The sequence below is a fragment of the Gadus morhua genome, chromosome 2 (assembly GCF_902167405.1).
Source record: "Gadus morhua chromosome 2, gadMor3.0, whole genome shotgun sequence".
Taxonomy (NCBI): domain Eukaryota; kingdom Metazoa; phylum Chordata; class Actinopteri; order Gadiformes; family Gadidae; genus Gadus; species Gadus morhua.
The window spans coordinates 24982537-25010514 of record NC_044049.1 but is presented as its reverse complement, the minus strand read 5'-3'; the positions used below and the strand labels follow the sequence as shown (position 1 = coordinate 25010514).

Here is a 27978-nt window from a genome sequence, read left to right as displayed (position 1 = left end):
TCAACTTGTTTAACTGAATTTATTTTTAAAATGAAACTTTGAAATTGACTTTTCAGCTTGTTAAGGTCATATGACACACCCCCAGTGTAATTACATTCCCAACCTTTAGTCTCTCCTAACCATTGCTAGCTAAACGAAAGACAATTCCAACCCCAAACAAAATAAGAAGCACATATCAAAAAGTGATATGTATTTTATAACTCTGCACCTTCACATGCAGAGCAAAAAGGATGTTTTCCACGTAATATGATCAACACAAACTATATATCATGTGTAAGCTGAGACTCCACCGACTCCAACAGTCCATGAAAACCCCAAAAGGAAAAACAAGATGCTGTGTGATCGTTTCTTTACATGATCACATACTTCCCTCCATGAGATACAAAACAACGTGAAAATTAACCGGAGTCGAGCCCTTCCAGGCCACGCTGCCTCTAGACCAGCGCAGAGAAGAGGTAGATGGAGGAGAGGAGGAGGAGGTAGGACATGGAGAAGCGGACGTCTGACGCGTGATTGACGGTGGGGGCGGAGGTTGTGGTGGCGGTGGTAGTGGGGGCGGAGGTTGTGGTGGTGGTTGGGGGGGACAGCAGCTCTTGCAGAATGCTAACCAGGAACGACTCATATCGAGCTGTGGCGCTGAACATGGACTGATCGGCGGCTCTCTCTGAGCGCACCATGCTGCTGTTGCCCATGACGTTGGGAAGCCCGGCCACTTGGGTCCAATAGTTGGCTCTCTTACACATCAGGGGACCTCCGGCGTCTCCCTGAAACCAAACACACGTCGTCATCCCCACCGGCACCAGGCCTCACACAGCCCTCCAAACTAACTCCAGAGCACCACCAATGTGTCCACCCCTGGCTTGAAAACGACTGTAATGTACTAACGTACATGACAAATCCTCCACAATACTCACATTTCATTAGCATCACGGCATAATTGCCTAAGTCCTATTTTGGCCCAAATTGTGATATCTAATGGCCTTTTTCCACCGACAGTACCAGCTCTACTCGCCACGACTTAGCGTGGCATGACTTGGTTTGGTTCCAGGCAAGTCGTTTTCCCATCTTGAATAAAGTACCTCTTCAATGGAGCAGGTCTTCATAGCACGCATGCGTGAAAATGCAGTGATGTACTTATCCACTCGACACATATCATTCAAAGTATATAAAGATGCCGGGACGCCAAAATTGAAATGCAAAAAAAGGCGGGGTAAGTCGAGGCAAGTTGAGCTGGAATGTCGGTGGAAAAGGTTATAACCTAACTCTACTCTCCTAACACTGCTGATTCACTGGGCCTCATTGGCTAAATAATAAGCCAATCAGAGTGATTTTTGCATTCCATAATCACTCATTTATTTGACCTAGGCACCTCTGACGCTAAATACAAGATGAACCTTAAAATTTTACTTAGGCAATTACGCTATGAGGCAAACGACTATAATGTAAATCATGAACACGCGTTTGGCATTGTGAGCATTGAGATTCTGAACTGTTTCCTTACCATTCTCACAGTCAGCGCTTCGGTGCAGATGTAGTCACTGGATGACGTGTTGCTACAACCCACCACCGTGGTGTTGAACTCCCGCAGGGTTTCTTGGGCTGCGGTCAGGTCAGAGAAAGTCACGGTCAACCAAACAGTTTGGACAATATAAAGAGCCACGCTGCAGTGCGTTAAAGAAAGAGCTACTCTAGTAGAACTACAATCAATGATCCGATTTTATAACCAAAAAAGTGGACACAGCTCCCATCACGGAGGCCGTTGGAGACTCATCGATTGGAGCAAACGTGGGGTGCGTTGTGGATGGGGGTCCTCACCGCCTCCCTGGCCCATGCCCCAGCCTGCCATCCAACAGTCAGTGTTGTTCAGGAAGCTGCCCATCCCCTGGTCCAGACAGATGGGCTGGATGTAGTCCGAGAGCCTCGGTGCACTGGACAGCATGAGCACGGCAATGTTGTCCCCGGTGAGATTGCTGAGGGTGATGGAGCTCACCCCCAGGTTCATGCTGCAGGTGTTGGGGCCGGTCAGATTGCGACGGCCCAACACCACCCTCCAATGGGAGGCATTGGGGTACCTAAGTGGAGAGAGGAAAACCACCAGGGCTCGACGGTCGTTTGAAACGGGACATGGTAAAAAAAAACCTGACCCAAGTTGATTACGGTGCAGATAGGCTCGTCACTCAACGACAACAACGGCAACCCTCTCTCATTTCTCCGGATCAATATATGTTTTTTAGCCCTTTACTGTATCTTTGGTATCTATAATATTTTTTAATAATTATTATAATATTATTGTTATTATTATTATTATTATTATGGTTATTACAATTACTTCATTTTACCTATCTTCTATCTTTTTCAGTCCATCTCATGTTAATTAGAAACTTAAACCACAATGGCTTTGCAATGAGCACTCTGATTTATGCAAATAAGTTGCACATCGCGTGATCAATTTGTGGATGACGAATGATTGTAACCATGACTGTAACCAAGTGACAGCAACGGGAAAGGGACTATTGGGGTCAGGGGGGAATTATGTTCCATTAGTTTATATTTTTGTCAAATGTAAAATTCAATAAAAATAACTTTGAAAGAAAGAATCGATAGGCCTACATGGTTTTGCTCGGATAAAACACAAAACGCAACATACACAGAACACCCGTGCTACAGCCTCATCGTCACAACAGATAGAAGCAGACCTACATGGCGAAGCACGAGGCGTCGCTCAAGACGGCGTACGAATCCACCAGGGTGCCGCCGCACATGTGCGTGCCGTTGACCTGCAGGCTAGCGATCCAGGGCCACGCGCCGGCGGACTGCACCAGCCCCCTGCTGTCACGGGTGTTCATGGGGGCGCTGCCGCACGTCACCACTGGAACCAGGGACCATCAGGGGTGGGCCAAAGAAGACCGAAATGGAAGAGGTCAACAAACATTGTAAAGCTTATGAAATAGAAATCGTACAGCTTTAGCCGAGCCACGACCCGATGCTTTAGTCAAGGGAAGTAATCAAACTGGTCTCACAGGAATGACCAAGGACGCTTAATTCCTCACGGAAACACGACAATTTCCATGGTATGGCCACGGATTTTGCTCCAATGCAAGTTAATGACACTCATATTCCGTGGCTTACACACACAGATCCCCGTCTCAACGACGATAGATATACATACTACATATATGTGTATATGAATGAAATTGACGGTATGGCACTACGTAGGCCTATATCCCTATTCTCACCCATTCACCCATCTTGAATTTAATAGACCATTTCCGTTGCTTCGAGTAAGCCTGGTTGTTTTTTTTATACGAAGACCCCCAGACATCCTCGAGGCAACGAAAGTGGTCTATTAAATTCAAGATGGGTGGGCGAGAACAGGGATATAGTGCGATACCGTCAATATGAATTTCATTCATAGAATTTCCGAGAGGATTGTCAATGGTCAGACACAAATCTCTCGTTATAACAATAATTTATATCGATGTAACGAGAAAGAATGTAATAATAATGCCAAGAAAATAAAGGCTACATGGTTCTAATAATTCAAATATAATAAACTTATAAAGCGTTTAACGAGACAAAGAGACGATCTAGTTGTGGGCCAGCAGAGGCTGCATTTTAAACGAATTCGGCCTATGTCCTTATACATATTCTATATAAATGTAAAATGTATGATATGCTGTAGGCCTACTAGTTTTTTTATATTATAAATATTTAAATATTGTCTGGTTAAACCTGGACAACATTCCCCATAGAAAAAAGGGGGTCATCCCTATGTTCCCCGGGTCCTATGTTCCCCGGGTCCTATGTTCCCCTGTAGCCATACATACCGGGGAGCATAGGACCCTTTTTGGGAAAAGCGGGGAACATAGGACCCTTTTCTGGGAAAAGGGTCCTATGTTTCCTCATCCTCATCCTCCCTCATCGTCATCCGCTTATCCGGGGTCGGGTCGCGGGGGGAGCAGCTCAAGCAGGGGGCCCCAGACTTCCCTTTCCCGGGCCACATTGACCAGCTCTGACGGGGGGATCCCGAGGCGTCCCCAGGCCAGTGTTGAGATATAATCTCTCCACCTAGTCCTGGGTCTTCCCCGAGGTCTCCTCCCCACTGGACGTGCCTGAAACACCTCCCAAGGAAGGCGCCCAGTGGGCATCCTTACCAGATGCCCGAACCACCTCAGCTGACTCCTTTCTAATTAAAGGAGCAGCGGCTCTAATCCGAGTTCCTCACGGATGGCTGAGCTTCTCACCCTATCCCTAAGGGAGACGCCAGCCACCCTTCTGAGAAAACTCATCTCGGCCGCTTGTACCCGCGATCTCATCCTTTCGGTCATCACCCAGCCCTCATGACCATAGGTGAGGATAGGAACGAAGATCGACCGGTAGATCGAGAGCTTTGCCTTGCGGCTCAGCTCTCTTTTCGTTACAACGGTGCGGTAAAGCGAACGCAATACCGCCCCCGCTGCTCCGATTCTCCGGCCAATCTACCGCTCCATAGTACCAAGTGAACTCCTTCACTTGGGCTAAGGACTCATTTCCTACCCGGAGTAAGCAATCCACCGGTTTCCTGCTAAGAGTCATGGCCTCAGATTTAGCTGTGCTGATCCTCATCCCAGCCGCTTCACACTCGGCCGCCAGCCGATCCAGTGAGTGCTGAAGGTCACAGGCCGATGATCCAATGAGGACCACATCATCTGCAAAAAGCAGTGACGAGATCCTCAGACCACCGAACTGCAACCCCTCCCCACCACGACTACGCCTCGATATCCTGTCCATGTATATCACAAACAGGATTGGTGACAAGGCGCAGCCCTGGCGGAGACCAGCACCCACTGAGAACGAAACTGACTGGCTGCCGAGAACACGAACACAGCTCTCGCTTTGGGAGTACAAAGATTGGATGGCCCTGAGGATAGACCCCCTTACCCCATACTCCCGCAGCACCTCCCACAGTTTCTCCCGGGGGACCCGGTCATACGCCTTCTCCAGATCCACAAAACACATGTAGACCGGAAGGGCATACTCCCAGGCCCCCTCCAGGATCCTTGCGAGAGTGAAGAGCTGGTCCGTAGTTCCACGTCCTGGGCGAAAACCGCATTGTTCCTCTTCAATCTGAGGTTCGACGATCGGCCGAACCCTCCTTTCCAGCACCTTGGAGTAGACTTTACCAGGGAGGCTGAGAAGTGTGATACCCCGGTAATTGGCACACACTCTCTGGTCCCCCTTTTTGAACAGGGGAACCACCACCCCGGTTTGCCACTCCTTTGGCACTGTACCCGACTCCCACGCAATGTTGAATAGGCGTGTCAACCATGACAGCCCCTCAACACCCAGAGCCTTTAGCATTTCTGGCTGGATCTCATCAATCCCTGGGGCTTTGCCACTGCGGAGATGTTTGACTACCTCAGTGACCTCCACCAGGGAAATTGACGACGAAACACCATCAACCTCGAGCTCTGCCTCCAACATAGAGGGCGTGTTATTCGGATTCAGGAGTTCCTCAAAGTGTTCCTTCCAACGTCCGACGACCTCCTCAGTTGAGCTCAACAGAGTCCCATCCTTACTGTACACAGCTTGGATGGTTCCCCGTTTCCCCCTCCTGAGGTGCCGGATAGTCTTCCAGAAACACTTTGGTGCCGACCGAAAGTCCTTCTCCATGGTCCTATGTTTCCACAAAAGGTAAAGACATGCAATGGTAGTTATCTCGGCCGGAATTTGGAAGTTAATGGTGGAAAAAGTAACAGACCGGGGAACATAGAACCCTTTTCTGGGAAAAGGGTCCTATGTTTCCCGCAATCTATCAATCTTTAAAAATATTTTAACTTTGACGCGACATTCGCGTGATGACAGCCAATTGGCGTTCAACAGCGTGGCCACTGACATGTGTAACGTAACAGCCAATCAGCGTTCAACCGGCCAACTCAGTGCAGTGCAGTCCGGGGTGAACTGCAGCATGGAGGAGAAAGTGATTGTTGCCGTTTGCGACTCCCGGAGCTCTTTATATAATAGTATATAATATAAATTAATTGTATAATAATATCACGGCCAAAAGCTCTGTGCGCCTCCGGATGGCCATAGCGCGGGGAGCTCTCGTAGGGATTGGGCTTCTCGGGGTTTGTTTACCGGCGTATGAATAGACTGCGTCAGGTTCTCCGACGTCTCTCCCTCTTCCACAAAAGGTAAAGACATGCAATGGTAGTTATCTCGGCCGGAATTTGGCAGTAATGGTGGAAAAGTAACAGACCGGGGAACATAGAACCCTTTTTTTGAGAAAGGGTCCTATGTTCCCCGGTCACATACATATCGGGGAACATAGGACCCTTTTTTGGAAAAGCGGGGAACATAGGACCCTTTTTAAAAAAAAGGGTCCTATGTTCCCCAGTCTCATACAAAGAGGGGAACATAGGGCCCAGGGAACATAGGACCCGGGGAACATAGACACGCTCCCGAAAAAGTACACCGTGTTAGTTTGTGTTAGAAGAACCCTCTTGGATTGGATTGGTGGAAGTGGATTGTGAACGGTCAGATACAGATCTTTTTATAACGATAATAGCTACATGGTCTACTTATATTATTATAACTAAATAATTGTATAAATTGTATAGATAATAAATATTTTAATATTTAATTAATTCAATATTAAACCAATGCATTTCCATCGGGAGATTATTTTTCGACTTCAGAAGGGGCAGGCTGCGCAGGATTCGTCAAAACAACAATCCTATGGTTGTTACCATTGACCGCCCCCTTCCACACCAAGCTCATTGATTTAACGAGGCAATGTTATTTGAAACAATGAATTAAGTAATCATGTGTGAGAGGTCATTCCTCCTCCTACTGAGTGTGCTTCCTATTTATGTCTAGTGTACGCCTACTGTCCACAAGCATCAATCCCCCCTCCCAATCTGGATGTGGAGAATTGTTGCCACGTCCCGGTGTGGGTGGTGTCATATATATGAAAGAGGGCATTCAAATATACTACAATGATCAATTAGGAGGCCGAAGCCCTAAAGGAAGTGATGCAATAGGTGACTGAGGCAAGGACATTAACAAGTATGCTATAGACCTGGGGTCTCTTTTATATTAAAGAGGGTCTCAAAGGACGCATACAATTATCAACTGGGGGACTCCAGCCTTACAGGAAAGGCTCACACAGCATCATCAAATGCTCCATTGAAACACATTGCCAACAAGCCGTTGTAACAAGAAATTATCAAAATTAGTTGACAAGAGATAGAATCTCTGTCCATTAGACCTTCAACCAGGGTTTATCTTGGGATTATGATCTGTGAAAATTGTGGGTCTCCTGAAGAAAGCCAGCCCTAACCCTAACCCTAACCCAAAACCTCAGACCCCCCCCTCCCTGCCCTCGGGGTCAGAGAGGGCCAAGTTTCGGTGTGGGGGTCCAAGGTAGGTCCTATTTAAGGTAGTCAAGTTTCAGGGCGGTAGGACCTTCCTATCTGTAAAACTGTCTTTCCACCACATTCTGATGCACTACATCTTGCATGCAACACTTCTGAGAGGCTTTGTCCAAAAAACAGTCCATTTTGGAAAACATTTTTTCTGTAAGGTCTAGAACTCCAAATCTCAGATATCTCGTTCTCGGGACCCTGGGAAATATGCGTATACATTTTGGCATCTCTAGCTATTTTGAAAAGGCAGGAAAAGGGGCGTGACCTCCAACAGTAAGGTAAATGTGCATAATTCAGGTTAGTTTCTGGTCCCCATTTTTGGTAGCATGGAGGTGTAAAATTGTGCTTTAAGGTGTGTAGGCATAGCTGGCCTGTGGACAAGTTTCTGAAGTCTGGGGTCAAAAGGAGACGGCAACATGCCCCTTATGAGATAACAAAAAGTTAATGCGAATTTCTCTCATTATTTTGTGATTATCAAAGAGAGGCCTGATTCTCAGATATGCATGTTGGATGGCTAGGGTGTAGGTCTGGGAAGAAATCTTGCAAGCGAGCCGCTGGGTGAGGTGCAATGAGATGGAGCACTTGCTGAGTAATTTCTTGTAGGGCTGGAATCCCTAAGTTGATAAGCGTATGCGTTCTTTGAGACCCCCGTTGATAGAAAAGAGACCCCAGGTCTATAGCTTACTTACCTTGACTCAGAAGTTACCTATTGCATCACTTCCTTTAGGGCTTCGGCCTCCTAATTGATCATTGTAGTATATTTGAATGCCCTCTTTCATAGATATGACACCACCACCACTGGGACGTGGCAACTATTCTCCATATCCATATGGGGAGGGGGGGGGGCTGCTTGTGGACAGTAGGGGTACACTAGACATAAATAGGAAGCTTGCAATGAGCATTTCAATCAGCAGAAATAGTCAATACAAACTCAGGGGAAGGAATGACCTCTCACACATGATATCTTAATGAATTATTTCAAATAACCCTGCCTCGTTAAACCAATGAGCTTATGTTTTGCTTCACAAATAAGTCATAGGCTGTGTCACTACCAAATATGTCCACGCGCATCTCTCATAAATTCCATAAATTCGGTTAAAATGCAGCCTCTGCTGGCCCCCAACTAGATCGTCCCATTGTCTCGTCGTTATACGCTCTATAAGTCAATTGTATTGAAATTAATATAACCATGTAGCCTTTATTTTCAAATAGACCAGAATAGACGAGGAGGTCTGGTGGTCTCTGTATGTAATAAATATATATATATATATACTATTTATATATATATTTATTTATGCACATTTATTTTTTACGGAGAACACCAGACCTTCTCGAAGCAACAAAATAAATAAATAGGCCTTTATATGTACGAATATGTATGTGTATATATATATATATATAAATACACATACATATTTATATATATTTATGCATTTCGTTATGTATATTTATTTATTTATTAAATACGGAGCCCACCAGACCTCCTCGAAGCAACGAAAATGGTCTATTAAATTCAAGATGGGTGCATTGGTGAGAATAGGGCTATAGTGCCATATCGTCAATATGAATTTCATTCATATATATTTTTGTCGTCCGAGTCCCTCTTTTATCAATTCAAAATGTGTCACTTACATACAGTATATGTATTACTTGCTTGAGGGGCATTGGTCGTTCTGGTATGTCAGAATAACTGTGTCACAGATGACCAAACTATTGTTTTTCCTCCACATGTAGCATCCATGGCGACATGTGTAAACGAAGACCAAGGATCCAAAGCCCTCATTGTTCAGAGATCAAAACAAAGGGGCACTTACCGGCCGTGGTGTCCCCACAGTTCGTAAAGTCGTCGTTGGTTCCCGCGGAGCGGAAGTTGACGAAGCCTGGCTGGTTGGTGGTGATGATACTGTTGATCCAAACCTGAAATTTGGACACTCTGGCGTATACTCCAGATGTATTGGGCAAGGCACATCGTGCACCAAAGCTCACCACTCCCGACTGGACCCACTGCAGACCCCGTTTTATCACCAGAGGTCCACCAGAGTCACCCTTTAGGGGAAGAGGATAAAAGCCACGATGGGTTAGCAAAAGATCTCAGATTGCATGAGTCTTTACCTGGTCCTTATGTTTGTTGTTGTGCAATGGGTGTCTGATGTTTAAATGTTGGGGTACGATTTGTTATGCACTATTGCTGTGTTGCAGTAATGTCATTTTTTTGTGCACTATGCTGCTGACCCCATTCAGTGTGTTTACATGACACTAAAGAAAACCAAATTATTGGGTATACCTATTGGGTATACCTATAAATATATAGGTTTGGTTTAGAATCATGAAACGTTGTTCACACATGTATATCCTCATGGTGAACAAATATGCCTGAAGAACATTTTTTTTTTATCAACCTTAGGTTTTTTCACTTAGACAAAAATCCTTGAGCAGATAACACCTATGGACCAATGTCTTCAATCTGACATAAAGCAAAGAAAGATTGAAGCACCCAGGAGCCATTGACTTCTCAAAAGGGTGTTGTTTAAAACACGTAAAGACTTCTATGATCTTGAGTCCAATACAAAAGTTGTTCAGAATCAAATTCTGAAGATAAAGGCCACATATTTTCAATTAGGGGCATGGCATCAAAATGGGCGTGGCCTGTGACTAAAATTACCACAGTTCATAGACGGAATGTTTGATTTGAGTAAAATAAAAATTATTGACTAAACAACATGGCCGCCAGAGGCTCAAAATCGTCCAAAATGTACTTAATGCCAAAAGGCAAGGTTAACTTAAACCAATCATCATCAAACTTGGTGTAGTCAAAGGCACATGGGTCAAGATGAACCCCTTCAAATTGTATCCATATCGGCTATAGGGAGCGGTAAAACAATTAACTGAAAATGCAACCTCTCCAAATTGAAGAGATTTGGAGTTTTTATCTAAGGGACGTCGGACTAGTGGGCTGTAGGACCCATGGTCATTTTTTCGGGTTATTGAGAGGTCGGAACATTGGAGCGTCAGAGAAATTACATGATCCCGAACTGACAGCTGTCTACTGAAAACACATTTTTCAAATGCTGCCTGAGTTTGTTGTTGCTGTTGCTGTATTTTGTTGCCCAGAATCAAAAGAGTTGAATGTAATCTAGTTTAGTGAGCTCCTCTAAAAACATGACATTTTGTGAACGATTACCTGGCAGGAGTCCTTCCCTCCAGCCGAAAATCCAGCACAGATCATGTTGTTGGTGATTTCGGTCCCATGCTGACGGTCACACTCCCTGTTGCCCACTATGGGCAGGTCCACTTCCTGGAGGATGTCCGCGGCTGAACCTATGAATGGAAGGATTGAAACGGGACTTTGAAAAGGCAGCTCATGACGGGGCCCTGCTGTATGAAACGACTTTATTTTGATTTAAGGTCGTATCGACCCCCCAGTGGGTCCGTCTGACAGTGCACAATGCAAGTGCGGAGACACCACTCTAAACTGTGGCACACATTTTAACTAGTAAAATGGTCAATGGTAAATGGCCTGCATATATATAACGCATTTCTAACCAGCAGCCACTAAAAGCGCTTCACAATATGGTCAACCATTCAACCATTCATGCACACATTCTCACACCGTCGGCGGTGTCAACCATGCAAGGCGACAGCCAGCTCGTCAGGACCAGTTAGGGTGAGGTGTCTTGTCTCAGAGATACCTCAACTCTCAGGACTAGGTCTAGGGACATACGCCAGAAGAAGACCCACCTCCAAACGAGGTGGTGCCCCAGCCAGTGACCCAGTTGATGATGCCGCTGTTGAAAGTGCTTCCGTCCGCGGCCAGGCAGACGGGCGCGATGTAGTCTGTGAAGTCGACAGCCGAGGAGAGCTGCAGCAGGCAGATGTCGCTGTCGTTGGTGGACCCACTGTAATCGGGGTGACAGACAATCCTGGAGATGGTCCGGGACTGCTCGTTGGGGTTGCTGCCCACCTGGTCCTGACGGCCCAGGAAGACCGTGATTGTGTCAGTTCTGATCGGAAAGGAAACAACGTCACCGTTAGTCTCTTTCGTCTGAAATTAATGTTCATCGAGTTTTTGACGAAGCAGAGATGAGGAACATGTTTTGGCTTTTGCCGGATGTAGAAGATTGACTTTACGTGGTGAAGCAGTGGGCAGCGGTCAGCACCCACAGATTGTTGATGAGAGACCCCCCACAGGATTTGTTAAACGTCTGCAAACTGGCCTGCCAGGGCCAGCTGCCCGGAGCAGCATCCACTCCTCCAACGATCTTGGGGTTGAGAGGAGCCCGACCACACACTGAAAAAGGTTCAAGGTATCAGAGAAGGAGAAATGGCCTCTATGAACGCCTGCTGCTGCAGTGCTCCTGACTAAAGACAAAGCCCATATTCTCTGCCTCACTTGATTTTTAATAGTATACTCAGAATACATTTCATTGATATAGCTCTTTTCAAAATACACTTTGCACAATACCAAAAGGAGTAAAATAAAGTCACGGGTAGTTATCCATGAAAATATACAATGCCTATACATATGCTATGTATAGGCATATGCTATTGATCAATTTTAAATACATTGATTCAAGCAGAATGTGTGGGCATCGATAGGGAAATAGGGCAGCCTCTAGGGGAATGTAAATAAATGGTCAAGTTAAATTATAATTAATTAAAACGTAGCATTTTTATTTGGAATCTCTTACCATCTAGCTGTGAGGACGCCTCTGCAAAAAGAAAAGGGAGAAAATGGATAATAAGTGAACAAATATAATATGATAATAATAATATAATATAATGATAACTATAATAATAATAATAAAATACAATTTTGTCAAAATAAATTGCCGATGTTGTAATTCTGTGTCTGTTCCCTGGGAGGTAGTGCAGTCTGTTTAACTCAAACGTTTCTGAGTTTACAGCCATGTGAAAGTTGCATACATCTAGTTACCATTGATTACCATTTGATCGAATAACATATTTTTTATAGATATTTATCCTAAGCTACATTATAATAGAATAGTCATAGAATATATTCACTAGGTAAAAAAATGTTAACAGATATGTTGTTCAACAAATGGGTGGAGCTATTTCAGGCAGGACCTATCAGTTGACAGCTCACCGGTCCAATCTCAGGCTCGTACTCTGATAGGCGGACCATTGAGTGGCTGCTCACTGCAGAGCCAATAACACTCTTTAATAGGTCCATGGAATTTCTCCTACTGCGACGGAAATTTACATATCGTGACGGAAGTAGGAACAACGAAAAAACAAAACAGCTAATAAATCTGCTATCTTTAATAAAGACGTTATAAACAAGCATCAAAATATGCTCCCCATATTCTTGCAGTGTACATAGGGTGAGTAGTGGTTTAAAATAATGTGAAAGACGGTATAAACAAGCATGTATTTCAGATACTAACCATTTAACTTGAATTTTGAAGCATACCTCCTGTGTTAATTTCTGGGACTTATCAAAGCCATCCGGGAATGCTCCCAGAGGCAGGAGGTCAAACGATTGTTTCAATCTTTCCTCCATAACTTTACAAACACAAGTATTTAGAATTTATGTAACACGATACATTTCTTGTTATAACAAGACAATATGTCGTGTCGTCCCCCCCTCAACCGACAAAATGCTTGTTAGCATCACACGGGCAGGCACGTGGTAAGAAAATGTCTGCCATTTCCTGACAATGCGTGTTGGCGCTGTGTTAATTTCACGTGTAAAATATATGCCAATGTGTTAATAAGCTGGCACAGTATTCCGTTTAAGTGTCGTTAGACAGTATTGTCAGTGTGTTTTAGCTGAAACAATACTTTATTGAAAGATCTGTTAAAGTTAAAAATACTTTTGAGGTTTCTTTTTTTTTTTGTTAATAGCTATGTAAAAATGTCTCATGGTGATGTCGCGTTCTTTGAAGAAAGTAGTCCAATCCGGATTGCTTTTAACTCACTTTATTTGTCAAAGAATTTTCGATATGGTAACTATGAAGCAAAAGGAGGGAAATTGTATTGAGCACACGAGCGACAACCAACTGGCCAAAACCTCTAACCCGCAAGTCTGGACTACCGGATGTTTCTGCCCTTTGCTTCCGGACCTCTATCAATACCTAGTAGGCGTGGCCTATGTGACGTATTAGCCTCGGCTTCCCCACCTGTCTAAAGGTGCTGCCTTCTGTGGATGGAGTAGCTATTGCAGCCTTCAGTTAGGTCCTGCTTCCTAGTGGCTATGTCAGGGTAATACAGCTTGTGTGTTCGATTCTGCTTCCTAGAGGCTATGTGGGGGTAGCTTATGTTCTTAAAATACGTAACAGTGAAAAGCTTTAAATGTAGTACTTAGTACTCAAACAATGCACACTTTAATATGCTGTTTATTTACATGTTATTTAAGTTGTTTAGTTTTGCGTATTTTGAAAATACCATTTTATGAATACTGTACATCTAATATTTGAATTTTTGAAAAGTTTTTTGAATATTGTGAACATCATTGCAACTTTGGACTTTGACTACAACACTGCATCCTTGTTGTTCTTTCTATACCCCCCTTACAGGGGTGTAAAGGTACGGCCACACCAATCGCGTTACTCGCGTTAGGGGCGTCCAATCTCGGCATTTTTGCATAGGGAACCATTGGTATAGGCGCGTAGATATGGGGTCAGAACAGTCTCATTAATAATGAATGCACAGAGAAGGATTCACAAATGTATTTTGTGATTTATATATAAATTACTCTCTTCCCACAAATACATTTCAATGCACACATAAATGGATATCGGTATGTATAAATGTAAAATAAATCCATAAACAAAAATAAGTTTCACAAACACATTTCTAATCCACACACAAATGTACCTTGTTTTAAATAAATGTAATATAAATCCATAAATATATTAATTAAAAAAATATTTGCAATTTTCATCACAATGTATTTGGATGTTGTAACATTTATATACAAACTGTTAAACTTGTATTTACAAGACGTTTTTCATTTGTGAACTTACTTGCATTTGTGTGGGAACTGGTCTGTATTTATGTGTGGATTTTTGAGACTCTCCTGACGTCGCTAGATTCACAAATGCATTTTTTTCAACAAGGAAGTCTCTGTAGCCAATCAGATGCCTCCCTCGTTTTCAGTCAACCACATGACTGCTGTTACTGGGTTTTTACGTCGGTGCCGTTTACTACTTTAACGGCACCGATAATCCCAAAACCCAGTCGAAATTAGATGGAAAAAGTGTCGTGACGCAGCATTCACTTCTTCACCACCTAGAGATTGTTATGTACGATCATTCAAAAAACCATGTTCTTTCCGATAGAGTAGACATTTGACAGAGAACCGGGAGGTTTGGAGGCTGGACTCAGAGGTCGGAACTGCAGCCATGTGATTGGCTGAAAACGAGGGAGGCATCTGATTGGCTACAGAGAGTTCCTTGTTGAAAAAAATGCATTTGTGAATCTAGCGACATCAGGAGAGTCTCAAAAATCCACACATAAATGCAGACAGTTTCACACACAAATGCAAACAAGCTCACAAATGAAAAGCGTCTTGTAAATTCAAGTTTAACAGTTTGTACATAAATGTAACAACATCCAAATACATTTTTGATGAAAATTGCAAATCTTTTTTAAATTAATATATTTATGGATTTATATTACCTTTATTTAAAACAAGACATATTTGTGTGTGGATCAGAAATATGTTTGTGAAACTTATTTTTGTTTATGGATTTATTTTACATTTATACATGCCGATATCCATTTGTGTGTGCATTGAAATGTATTTGTGAGAAGAGAGTAATTTATGTATAAATCACAAAATACATTTGTGAATTCTTCTCTGTGCATTCATTAATAATGAGACTGTTCTGACTCCATACAGAGACAGCACGCACGCACGCACCACAACAGAACAGAACTTTACACGCAGGCAAAGACGGCTTGGTGAACGTAGGAAATCGCGTTACTATAGTCTAGTAAAGAAGTGTAACTACCGATATTTTAAATGTAATGCGTTACTTTACTTCGTTACCCAAAAATATAATATTGTTACCAGGGTTGGTCCGATGGGATGTCCATGCGATGGCAACGGCGATGGCCCCCCCCCACCCGGGCGGCTACTCTTACTACATACAGTTCATTTCATCACACTATGTAACTATGAAAACAAATTTTTTCGCAAGGGAAACAAAGTAATCTACCTCGTTCACATGAGTAGAATAACTAAACTAAAAAATAATAAAATACGCAACAACAACCCCCCCCCCCGACCCGCCGATGCCATCGGCCATCACCATCATGTTTTGCTTTCAACATCGTCGATCGGCTATTTCCTGGACATCGCCCAACCCTAATTGTTAGTTACTTTGTAATGCGTTACCCCCAACACTTGTTGGGGGTGGACTGGGACAAAAATTCAGCCCTGGCATTTTCTGTCCAGTCCAGCCCACTACATTATCAGCACAGGGGTGGGACGAGACGAAAGGGAAGAACCCTCTATGCACTTGATTAAAACAATTTAATGAAGTGCATACATCCGAATAATAGTACAGCACTGTAAATAGCAGTTGTTGCTTTTTTTTCTTCAAGTTTGTGTCTCTTGTGCTGCTGACAAGACAGGTGTGAAACCCGAACAGGAAATTAACTGACCTCCTGTGGTCGATGCATCTCCACCCCCCATATCTACATATCTACAAAACCCTTGTTAAATATCTCACTTGATCCAACGCTAAATTCTCTCTCGCAGTTTTTAGTCTGTGACCGTGAAAATCTTTTGGTGTAAGCCCAGCATTAGTTAAAACCAGACTCGGACAATAATAACAAAATATCCTGACAAATAATTTAAATAGAAACATATTACAGACAGTAGCAGCATTAGAGCTGAAACTCATTTGTTTTAACGGTGACTCAGTCATTATGAAACCATAAATAGAGAATTTTAATAGAGAACGTGTATGTGCACATGTATGTATACATGTGCACATACGTACACGTATAAGAGAATGCATATCTATTCAGACCTGTAATTCATGTTTTAGGGCCCTATCTTGCACCCGGCGCAAGTGACTTAGTCACTGGCGCATGTGTCGTTGCTAGTTTACAACTGGCGGAGAGTGTTCTTTTCCCACCAGCGCCACTCGCCGGTAAATTAGGGATTGATCATGCGCCCCAAGGGGCGGTTCGGCGGAAGGAGGAGGCGTGTTCTGGCGCAAACGGTATTTTGCCATCTCTGAATACCATTGCGCTACTGACCAGGAAATACCTGGTTTAAAGTCAGTGGCGCGTTGTTCAGATGCTATTTTAAGGGCGCATGCATACATGCGCATGCGATGCATACGGATTGCTTGTGCACCTCGCGCATACACTTTGCTTCTCTCATCTACCTAGCCGCACATTCTTGGTAAATTATTTGGGAAAGAACAGCTGATGCAGCGGTAATAAGTTGTACTTTTAAATCAATGCATCTGCAAACACCGTACAGCAAACACATATTTTCTTGACACAGACATTGTGTAGGCCTACATGCCCATAACTTTTAGGATTGATGAGTAGGCCTATTTGATCGTGAAAAACATTGTTTTACCGCGAGTGAGTGTTAAAAAGAATGAATGAATGCGGGCGCGCGTGTGTGCTCTGTTTAAACACATGCAAACTAAACACTCTCATCATCATCTCATCTTCGTCCGCTTATCCGGGGTCGGGTCGCGGGGGGAGCAGCTCAAGCAGGGGGCCCCAGACTTCCCTTTCCCGGGCCACATTGACCAGCTCTGACGGGGGGATCCCGAGGCGTTCCCAGGCCAGTGTTGAGATATAATCTCTCCACCTAGTCCTGGGTCTTCCCCGAGGTCTCCTCCCCACTGGACGTGCCTGAAACACCTCCCAAGGAAGGCGCCCAGTGGGCATCGTTACCAGATGCCCGAACCACCTCAGCTGACTCCTTTCTAAGTAAAGGAGCAGCGGCTCTAATCCGAGTTCCTCACGGATGGCTGAGCTTCTCACCCTATCCCTAAGGGAGACGCCAGCCACCCTTCTGAGAAAACTCATCTTGGCCGCTTGTACCCGCGATCTCGTCCTTTCGGTCATCACCCAACCCTCATGACCATAGGTGAGGATAGGAACGAAGATCGACCGGTAGATCGAGAGCTTTGCCTTGCGGCTTAGCTCTCTTTTCGTAACAATGGTGCGGTAAAGCGAACGCAATACCGCCCCCGCTGCTCCGATTCTCCGGCCAATCTCACGCTCCATAGTTCCCTCACTCGCGAACAAGACCCCGAGGTACTTGAACTCCTTCACTTGGGCAAACTAAACACGTAACGCATAATACAATCAATGGCAATGTCTATTACCGCGGGGACACATGCATATTAGGATAGCATACAATACTCATAAGAAACAATGTTTATAATGTATTGCGTACATCATTAAATAGAACCACAGTTACCGCATATCATATGTTATAGCCTATCATACGTTTTCTTTGCCGAAATGTATTTGAGGACTCAGTATTTCTGAAGTTGTGGAAGAAAACCCCTTATTCCATGTGTGAACATATTATTTGGCAATAAACTAAGCCATTTGCAGTTTGAAATTCATGTGCATCTGTCTCATCGGAGACTGCAGACGCGCTGTCAAAATATCAACTCGTCCGATTCAAATGCGCTCATGGCTCTTAAAGGGGATGGGAGCTGGCACTCTCATTGGTTTGTTGCACGTTACGCCCAAACCACACCTACGGGTAATTAGGCTGCTTCAGACCAACCCTTTTGACACTTGCGCCGCGGCGCAAGCGTCATTTATCCGCCTGTAAAATAGCGATAGCGCCGTAGAACCGCCCACAAAGCTACTTGCGCTTTGCGCTTCCCACTTGCGTTTCAGACCGTTAAAATAGGGCCCTTAGACTTTTTCACACAGCTATAGATAAAAATATATTCAATTCTCAATTTATGATTATATTTAGGGCAAGATATATAGATATATATATATTGCCCTACTTCCTCGTCCGCAGCCAGCCAGCTACACTCAGTATCTTTGTTCTGACAAGTACATGTAGCCATGTAGCCTTTTTGTGTTGTAGGCCTAGTGACACTTAGTGAACAAATTTATATGTTCACTAGCCCTCTGTAGTATATTGGCCGGCCCAATTGGAGGGAATTTAGAGAGAGAGAAAAAAAACAAACATAGTGGACCGGACCGGCCCGGCCCACATTGGGTTAACGGCCCACCGGGACGATGCCCGGTAGGCCAGATGGCCAGTCCAACCCTGGGGGTAACGCATTACATCTTTTGATTCCCGTACTCATTTTACGAGTTCTAGAAGCCTATCAATTTTGGAGCCAAAAAGTCAGAATTCTTTTTATAATACTAACAATTTCAATATTGTTCCAACGTCATTCGTAGGAACCCTTATAAAACGAACAATTACAAAAGGTTGCCTCGCACTTTGTGCTTGGCCCCCTAATAATAAATTATCATTTTGTCAAAATAGACAACAAATGTAGTAATTTCGCACATCTGTGTCTATTCCCTGGGAGGTAGGGCATTCTGTTTAACTCAAGCATTTGTGAGTTTACTGCCATGTAAAGGTTTTTGGAACCCCACCATTGCAGACTAAGTAGATCAGATCAAATGCGTCAGATTATTTTCTGGTATTTTCTTGAGAGTAACCAATTTATCGTACACTGATAGGTGGACCATTGAGTGACTGTTCACTGCAGAGCCAATGGGTGGAGCTAGACAAGTCCTGCTTTACCTCTAGGTCCAAGGGCAGGCAGCACCCGTAACCCCGTCGCAGGTCCAGCTCCACTCCAGCTCACTCATACAACTTGGAAGGGCAAGTTGGACTAGCATCTAGCTATAGCCCTGGAGAAGCTCTTGGCGTGTCATGGCTCTGGCGTGACGGAAGTAGGGACAACGGGAACAAACAAAAATAACAAATAAATCTGCACGTTTGAGTATCACTGCACGATCCATCACGGAAACCCGATTTATTTTCCACCTAACCCTTACCGTAACCATAACCTACAGTTCTAACAATAATCTCTAAACCTAAACATTACCCTACCTTAACCCCCTGAACCTAACCTTAACCCCTAAACTTAACCATAACCCTACCTTAACCCATAAACTTAGCCATAACCCCGTAAACCTACCGTAACCCCTAAACCGAAGCATAACCCTAACCCATAAACTTAGCCATAACCCCTAACCATAACCTTACCCTAACCCCCTAAACCTAACCTTAACCGGGTTGATTGACCAGCATAAAACCCAATCAGCTATTTTGCTCTGCAGTGAGCACCACTTGAGTCAGTTTAAGAACTCTAATGGCCTCCACCTGATTTGGTTCTTCTCTGTTTGGCGTATCCTACACAACACAGCCCATGGGGGACTGTATAGTGCTCTGTGGTCAGATGTTGGCATGCTGTTGGCATTCTGTATCTGACATCTGTATGTCATGCTTTCATTCCTACAGCATGGAACTCCCTTAAAGAGTCATACCGCCCAACTAAAGTGTATTTGGGTCAATGTCATGTCATACAAAAAGTGTTTTTGTTTTGTCTGACACAACAAGTTTCCTGTTTCCCGCAACAACAACTGAAGTGCTGATAATAATCTGACACAAACAGGTTTGACGCTTGTTTGCACTGGAGCCGTGAGGGCTTTAGCCATTTCCAAAACCAAAACCAAAAGTTTTATATTATCTACTACAACACTGAATTTCAACCATTTTGCTGCTAATTTAGCTGCAAACCGACTTCCGCTGTCTCTACGTGAGTTGTGTCTGGTTCATGGGGATTGATCCGCCAGAGTAAAGAAATTTTAAATAACATGCAGGGATTCTCCACCTCTCCACTATTGTGGTTCTGCTTAGTCCAATATGGACGGAAAATATGTTCACACAAAGTCAGCGGTGGAAGCCATTTACAAGTCAAAGCACCCCACTCAATGGCAGCTGCTCTTTGAAGGGATACTTCACTGATTCAGAACCGGCGTTCTATCATTATAAAATTGCTATTGTAACATAAAAAAAAAGTTTTTTTTCCCCTCAGTCTAACCCAGACTTTCCTTGGCCCAGCTTTCCTGATCAAATTTTCTCCTGAGATGACGTCAAAAGACGCATTTGACGTCATCTTAGTAAAACTTTGCCTGCCTGCTAAAAGGGCCGAGGACAACATACCACTGGTTCCGCAAATTTTTGAGCCCACCAATAAGGAATGAGGGGGGGCGGGAGCTCGCGTACGAGATGTAAACACAATGTCTGCCATGTTTCTTCACCGCTTAGCTAGAGAATAAATTTGCAAAGTGAAGCAGCCAGTTTGCTCTGTTCGCCTATAGACACTAACACAGAGTCCCTGTGCTGCAGCGAATTTCAGCTATGCCGGTTCCTTCTAGAATAATCGCTGAATCTGGCGAGGACGGGACCATGTGTGTAACCTCTCACCCATGCTTTACGCCTCATCGGAGAGTACTCTGAATACTCTGTATTCAATGCAATGTCAATAAAGCTTATATTCTATTCTATTCTATTCACTACAACCCCCCTCAGTATCCGGGTATCAAATGGGCTGGGATTGCCATGCATTAAATACAGAGTATTCAGAGTACTCTGTATTCAATGCAATGACAATAAAGCTTATATTATGTTCTATTCTATTCTATTCACTACAACCCCCTTCAGTATCTTCGCTCCAGGTAACAAATGGCCTCGGATAAGAAATTCATAAAATACCTGGGAATCTTATTACCATTAGAACTATCCAAATTAGAATAAATTATGGCCCTCTTAAAAAATAAATTATAGCAGCTATTACCAGGGGGCATTTAATCCCCTATTTAAATCTAAGTTCTCGTATAGATTCGGAATCCATTGAAAACCAGAGCAGTACTTTATCGAGTGGGATAAAGTTATCTCTAAAGATCCATCATTAACCTATCATCTTTCAGATCTCAATAACCCCTGGATAACAAACTCGCCTAAGATATGGAAAGAAATAATCAAAAGTTACCATCTAAAAGGCAGGTCTGACATTTTTCAATGGTTCGCCTACGATCAGGATTTTAAGCCCTGTAAACTTGACCCAAGGTTTAGAAACTGGAATTTAAGTGGCCTTACGGCATATTGCCACTTTTAGACCAAGTCTTAAGCTTAAGCTTCCATCACCTGAAGGAAAATAAATGATATTTGAAGAAGAGATAATTTAAATTTACAGTAGGGCCTATAAAGATGCTCCCTACCGAAAAGTGATGAAAAGATCTGAAAAAATACCATATTAAAATAAGGTGGGAAGCAGAGGGAGGTTTCACAATTACACTGGAAAATGGGAAAGCATCTGTAGACACCAATCTGTAACACCAAGCTCACCTCCTGGAGAGAATTTAGCTAGAAAAATGTGACTCGGTTTTTTTTGTATTCGAAAGAATACATATTCTTATTAGACCATGTGCTGGAGGTCCTGTGGACAGGCATTGGCCAATCACTTTCACATTTTCTAGAATTCTCCCTCTGTGGCTCCATTTTGGAGAATTGTCCTAAGATCTTTGCTTAGCAAAATGTGATAAATACCTACTGAGGGTTTTGTTGGTGGCAAGCAAAAAGGCTGTCACCAGGAAATGGCATAAGAAAGATTTGATCTACGATATATCTAAAATGGAGAGGATCACATTTAAATTAAGAAGTCAGACAAATATTTTCGGGGAAAATTGGTCAAAATGGCTTTCATACGGGTCAACTTTACGGTCCGACTTTATATAGCACTAATGACCGAAGTATCTCTCAGTTTAATATCTTTTTCCTGTCAAAGAGCAGGGTTTTTTTATGGTTACACCTAAGATAGAAATCTGTGGGTGATATGTATTTATTGTTAAAGTAAATATACAGTCAGTAAGCATGTAGAAGAGTGGCCATGTACTTATATCTGTATTGTGCTTTGGATTAGAAATGTATCCTCTCCAAAATGTTTTGTCTGTTTTGATGTCTTGTGGAGATATGTACCACCTTTGTTTATGTTCTGTAAAATAAAGTCAGTAAAAAGCAAAAAAGAAAAGATGACACAAAACATCTGATAGACTGCTTTGGCCGGTCTTGTTTCTTGTTTGAAGGTTTAGTTCAGTTCAGTACCATTTTGCAATCTTAATGATAAAGAATTGAATGAATACAACCCAAATCCCAGGGGTAAGCCAGTTAATGAAAACCAGATATAAGTTAAAACAATGCTTACAATAAAAAGCTTGGCTCCCACTTCAGAGTACACACACACACACACACACACACACACACACACACACACACACACACACACACACACACACACACACACACACACACACACACACACACACACACACACACACACCAGTGTGATCTGAGGCCAAACAATCCTATCCGTGGCCTAGTGTATAACCCAGATGCCCCAGGAGGAAGGAGAGGGGTACTTACCATGCACCACCAGTAGTAGCACCGCCACCCATAGCGCCTTGAGTCCAGCCATCCCAACAGTTTCAAGTCCTCAATTCAGTTGAGCCTTTTAAAACCTTTCTCTCCTCCCTTTTGATTGTCATTCTACTGCCACAGCGCAACACAGGTGGGAGACACGCCCACGGGACAGGTGCACCTTCTCCATCCCATGTAAACTACATCACAACATCAGAAGTTATCTCTAGATTTCTTTGCCGGGGAAAGAAACATGGGTAAGATATAAAACCTTACAATTACCGAAGGAGATTTGTCTGATAGATTATTATAGGGCGGCTCAAATTCGTCCAATTGTTGGCTGGTGTGCCCCAGATCATAGATCAAGATGGAAAGAGATAGAGAGCTTGATGTAAAAGGGACTACCAGTTAACTCCTTACATCATAACCTCCCCTATGTTCAGGGCTGTGTTAGATGGTTGACCCATCGCCCGCCACTAGTATTTACATAATGCAGGGAATCTGTGTACTCCGTATGCAGCCAGTCTAGCCCAGGGGTTCTCAACCTATTTTGGGCCAGGAACCCCTTACAGGAGAGAAAGTCTTCCAAGGATCCCCTCATAATAGAAACACAAATTAAGTGTAAACTTACTACCATTTTTGCTCTTAGATGCAATTGGAACCATTTGCATTCTAACATTTTTCAACCTGAATACTTCAGACCTGTTTCATAACTATAAATAGAAATACATAAAAATTCCAATGCCACAGTGGCAGTTTTGGCCTGCTTCACAACCTCTGCAGGAGGTTCGTATCTGAAGCAGGGTTCAAGGCTGCTCATTTTCATGGTCATGATTGACGACAGGGTGCCTTCAAGGGACAGTCTGTTTCTGGTGTCAGCCTTGTTTAGGCCAATCAGTGAAAATGTTCGCTCAGCATCCACATTTGAATGAGGCATGCTCAACACAACCTGGGCCACCTTGAATAATTTGGGGAATTTAAAAGTGCCACTTGCCCGATTCTTAAGATTTCCAAGATATACCCATAGGTGGGCCATCCTGTGGTACTCCCCAACCTCATTTGTCCTGATGACCGCCTCCCCCCAGATGGATGCAGGTATATCTTCCTCCTCCATCATTTGAAACTCTAGGAACTCATCATTCCGCTGGTCCTGCTCCCTTGGTTGGTTGTAGGGCAGGTGATGGTTGAATCTAAACAGAGATATACTGGTTTGAGAAAAGGGTCTTTGCAACAGAAACAGAATGAACCAATATCACTCTACAGCCCAGATGGCTGCATACATACCTATGAACAAAGTAAAGCACATCATCCAAGGTGGTATCCATTTTTTGTCTGAAGTCCACGAACCTTGAATGCTCCAGCACAGGGTCATGTAAAGGGAGCTTAGCTGTGGCGTACTCGACTGCCTTCACAAAAAAGCTCCTGGCTGCGAGATGGAAGTTTTTAGCTGAGTCCATGGAGACATCACCTGCTTCCACAAGGCGGTTTAACGTTGTCCTCGTTGTGAAGCCCACACCAAGCTGAGAATCTAAAAAGGTATGTATGGATAATTTAGTGCTTAGAGTAACAGAAGACCTGCAGACAATGCAAACATTATATAAAACCATTGTTTTTGTCACTCCTAATATTTACCTGGCAATTGGCTCTCCTCATCCCTGAGGTCCACTGTGTCCACATTGACACCTCTAAAAGCTCCTGGCTTCAGGAATTTGGACAGGAGTTTCTTGACGAACAACCTGATCTTGAATACACAAATAGAAGAATTAGCTCAGCAAAAAATACGGACTCTCACACATTACCCTAAAAAATATACCCCCTTGTAAATGATCCCTAGTCATACAATTACTTAAGGCCAGACATGGCAGGTGAATAGGGTAAAATTTTTAAATACAAGGGATCACCATGAAACTTTACCAGTTGATTACATACATCATTATAAGAAAAAAAATGTATTACAAGTTTTTGAATTTTGCATATTTAATTATGCTAATTAGGCGGAATCTCATTAAATATGCACGTTTTTGCATATATTTCCGGTGCATGAATCTTAAGCTGTGATAAAGCCAGGACCAAAATTCTTTTTTTATTTTGTTTATATATCAAATGACAAAAAATCCTCACATGGATTTTAGGATATCTGCTTTTATGACCTGGGAAATCAAAATATACTATCCATGGCCTTAAAAACCCTATTTTCGCCATGATTTCCAGGTAAAATGACCCATAAATCTGGCCAGGAACAATTTATAAATAAATCCATGTGTAGATGTCTTCATAACAATGCTATGTGTGAAACTGGGAAGTGTGGTGTACCTAGGTTCTACATAGGCTGAGAAATGTGCACCTAAAAATGGAAAAACACTCATTTTGAGAAAACGGCCTTTAAAGATTCTTATGGCAAAAGCCAACCAAGCTTGAGAGCATACCACGTGATACATTCGAACCAATCGTCCGGTCGGAAATCGAGTCCAGCCAATCAGATATCAGTTTGATGTTGTGCAGCAGATCTAGTGCTTTCCAATGATACCACGGAACACATATGACAGAGACCGGCTGTAATTTGAAACGGTGCGTAATAAAGCAAACGTTTGGTGAATCTTCTGTAAAATTCAGAGGCGCAAGTTGACAAACTATAATAAAACAAACACCTAAATGTTTCGTTTTGACATTTTTTTTTCTTTTGTGCGAAACATTACATGTTAAAGGGACTCTGACCTTTGTTGCATTTGAGAATTACAGCACATTCAAATCATCCCGCCTTCCTCCAATGCCCCACCCCCTAAGCGTTATTTAGTACTGTAACGACCTCGCCGGTGACATAATGATGTCGAGTCATTAGTAGTTGAAGGTAGTTTTAATGAACCAAAACCAGGTCACTGAAACCCGTAACATTGTAACCAACGGCAGAAAACCGACACAAAACAAACCCCGGTTACCCCGGCAACCCCCAACACGGTCTCACTCGCGTGCAGGCCCCCACCCTCCTGTTCTTCCAAGGCCCTCCCCCAGCTGACCTAATGATTCGCCCCCACGCTGATTGACAAGAAGAACATTACAATACATGCACATAGAACAACTGGCATAGCGGACAACGAAATATAATGTAACACATAACACACAAACTATTTAACTGTCCCAGGGTCGCTACAGTACAAAAGTTCTAGACTCCCATGGGTTATGTTTAGACTCCCATGGGTTATGTTTAGACTCCCAGGGGTCATAATATCTACCAGGGGTCTAGTAAACAAGAAATTTAGCAGGTGGCTCACTGTAATTTTTATGGGCTTCGTGTGATACCGTTTTGAGGCCCCATGTTGAAGGACAGTGGTCCCACTGAGTATAAGAAAGGTGTATGAGCATTACAAACAGAGTAGCGGGACAACGTAGCGTCTGAGGCCGAAATGGGTCCCCTAATCGGACTGAATGGTGCGGTTGGGTGCCAACGGTCTGGAGGTCTTCCTGTAGCTCCAGAGTAGCGGGACAACGTCGCGTCTGAGTCCGAAATGGGTCCCGTAATCGGACTGAGTGGTGCGGTTGGGTGCCAACGGGCTGGAGGTCTTCCTGTAGCTCCAGAGTAGCGGGACAACGTCGCGTCTGAGTCCGAAATGGGTCCCGTAATCGGACTGAGTGGTGCGGTTGGGTGCCAACGGTCTGGAGGTCTTCCTGTAGCTCCAGAGTAGCGGGACAACGTCGCGTCTGAGTCCAAAATGGGTCCCGTAATCGGACTGAGTGGTGCGGTTGGGTGCCAACGGTCAGGTCTTCCCGGAGCTCCAGAGTAGCGGGACAACTTCGCGTCTGAGTCCGAAACGGGTCCCCTAATCGGACTGAGTGGTGCGGTTGGTTGCCAACGGTCTGGAGGTCCTGAGAATCATCCAGGGGAGCGGGACCACTTGGCTTCTGAGGCCGAATCGGGTCCCCTTGTCGGACTGAATGGTGCAGTTGGTGGCCAACAGTCTGGAGGTCTTCCTGAGGCTCCAGAGGAGGGTAACTCTGTGAGTCTGAGTCCGAGATGAGTCCCCTAATCGGACTGAATGGTGCAGTTTCAGTACGCCGTGGACCACTTTGGTCTGCCATCGTCAGTCGCTACGGTCGCTACTCGCTACTGTCTGCCGTGGAATCAAAACAAACCCTCTAGTTGAGGACGCGCCTTAATGACGCGGGCCCGAATGCGCCACAAGAAGCAGACGGAAAACCTTATATATCCATGCAGCAAACAGACAGGTCTGTCGGCCAATAAGGTCATTCGGTCCGAAGAATTTTATTGGTTGAAGTTTTCACTAAATATTATGAGAGTAAAATAATTGTTTGTTTTTACTCCTGGTTGATCTGTCTTGCATATTAGAGTGTTATTACCTTATTAATACCAATTTAACCTTATCCAGAAAAAGTGTAAAAATGCAACAAAGGTAAGAGTCCCTTTAATGGTGCAAAATAGCCCAAAATATCAAAATTGACCGGTGACTGAAAAATCAATGATTTTGCCTGCCGTGTCTCGCCTTAAGGCACAGGGCTAAAGGAACTCTAAAATAGTGACGTGAATAGTATAGTAGACAAATAACGTTTTATATATTTGTGAGTTCAACTACAAATAAAAAACTGAACGCAACAATAAGTGCTATGTACTGGTTCATGAAGTAGATAGACACAAGGGTCTTGCCGCTGGAATAGCAGGTTGAAATGTGTGAAAGTAATCGGTGTCGACTGGTAGAACAAGAGATGGATCTCTGTCTATGGGTCCTGGAACGATTCAAGCAGCCGGACACACCTGGCTTGCTTCTCATCTGTGGAGTTAAAGAAGAGGCGCAGCAAAACAAATAAATAATAATTTTAAAACATTCTCATATTCCTTGACACTGTGTAAACTTGTGACAAGCCAAAAACTGATACCTTGTTACATTAGATGGATACAGCAAATAGGTTTCAAAATCTAAACTAGGCTTATACTTATGGATGCTTCCAAAATAACTCTTGAGTGCATTATAGAGACGTAGAATCCGACTGACCACCATCTCCAAACTAAGCCATCTTGTGCTCACATGTAGCAGTGTCTCCATTGTAGCTTGTGTCACAAAACGTACAGAATTCTGTGACGATGAAAAATGTAGATTACAGCAAACAAGCAGTGCAATGATTAAAGAAAAACATAAATAATTACTTTAT

At 43.6% G+C, this 27978-nt stretch overlaps 2 protein-coding genes across 2 annotated transcripts; both read right to left on the bottom strand.

Moving 5' to 3' along the window:
- Nucleotides 1-22992, bottom strand: LOC115533597 (polyserase-2-like). The gene is made up of 10 exons (XM_030344176.1): nucleotides 22825-22992; nucleotides 12095-12115; nucleotides 11535-11694; nucleotides 11145-11407; nucleotides 10588-10724; nucleotides 9221-9452; nucleotides 2701-2869; nucleotides 1816-2072; nucleotides 1502-1599; nucleotides 1-764 (listed from the first exon to the last, which is right to left on the bottom strand). The coding sequence occupies exons 1-10, from the start codon at nucleotides 22874-22876 to the stop codon at nucleotides 435-437; spliced, it is 1719 nt and encodes a 572-aa protein (XP_030200036.1). The 5' UTR covers nucleotides 22877-22992; the 3' UTR covers nucleotides 1-434.
- Nucleotides 22993-23408: 416 nt separating this feature from the next.
- Nucleotides 23409-24565, bottom strand: LOC115533642 (uncharacterized). Its single transcript, XM_030344245.1, has 3 exons — nucleotides 24451-24565; nucleotides 24103-24346; nucleotides 23409-24008 (listed from the first exon to the last, which is right to left on the bottom strand). Exons 2-3 carry the CDS (start codon nucleotides 24273-24275, stop codon nucleotides 23501-23503), a joined length of 681 nt encoding a protein of 226 aa, XP_030200105.1. The 5' UTR covers nucleotides 24276-24346; nucleotides 24451-24565; the 3' UTR covers nucleotides 23409-23500.
- Between the last annotated feature and the right edge of the window lie 3413 nt (nucleotides 24566-27978).

Excerpts from the sequence above, each read along its gene's own strand:
- LOC115533597 (XM_030344176.1), bottom strand. The coding sequence starts at position 22,876 with ATGGCTGGACTCAAGGCGCTATGGGTGGCGGTGCTACTACTGGTGGTG. Across the intron at positions 11,695-12,094 it reads GGCGTCCTCACAGCTAGATG|TGTGTGGTCGGGCTCCTCTC; the intron begins GTAAGAGATTCC and ends AACCTTTTTCAG. Across the intron at positions 2,870-9,220 it reads CTGTGGGGACACCACGGCCG|TGGTGACGTGCGGCAGCGCC; the intron begins GTAAGTGCCCCT and ends CCCTGGTTCCAG.
- LOC115533642 (XM_030344245.1), bottom strand. The coding sequence starts at position 24,275 with ATGGACTCAGCTAAAAACTTCCATCTCGCAGCCAGGAGCTTTTTTGTG. Across the intron at positions 24,009-24,102 it reads GTGCTTTACTTTGTTCATAG|ATTCAACCATCACCTGCCCT; the intron begins GTATGTATGCAG and ends ATCTCTGTTTAG.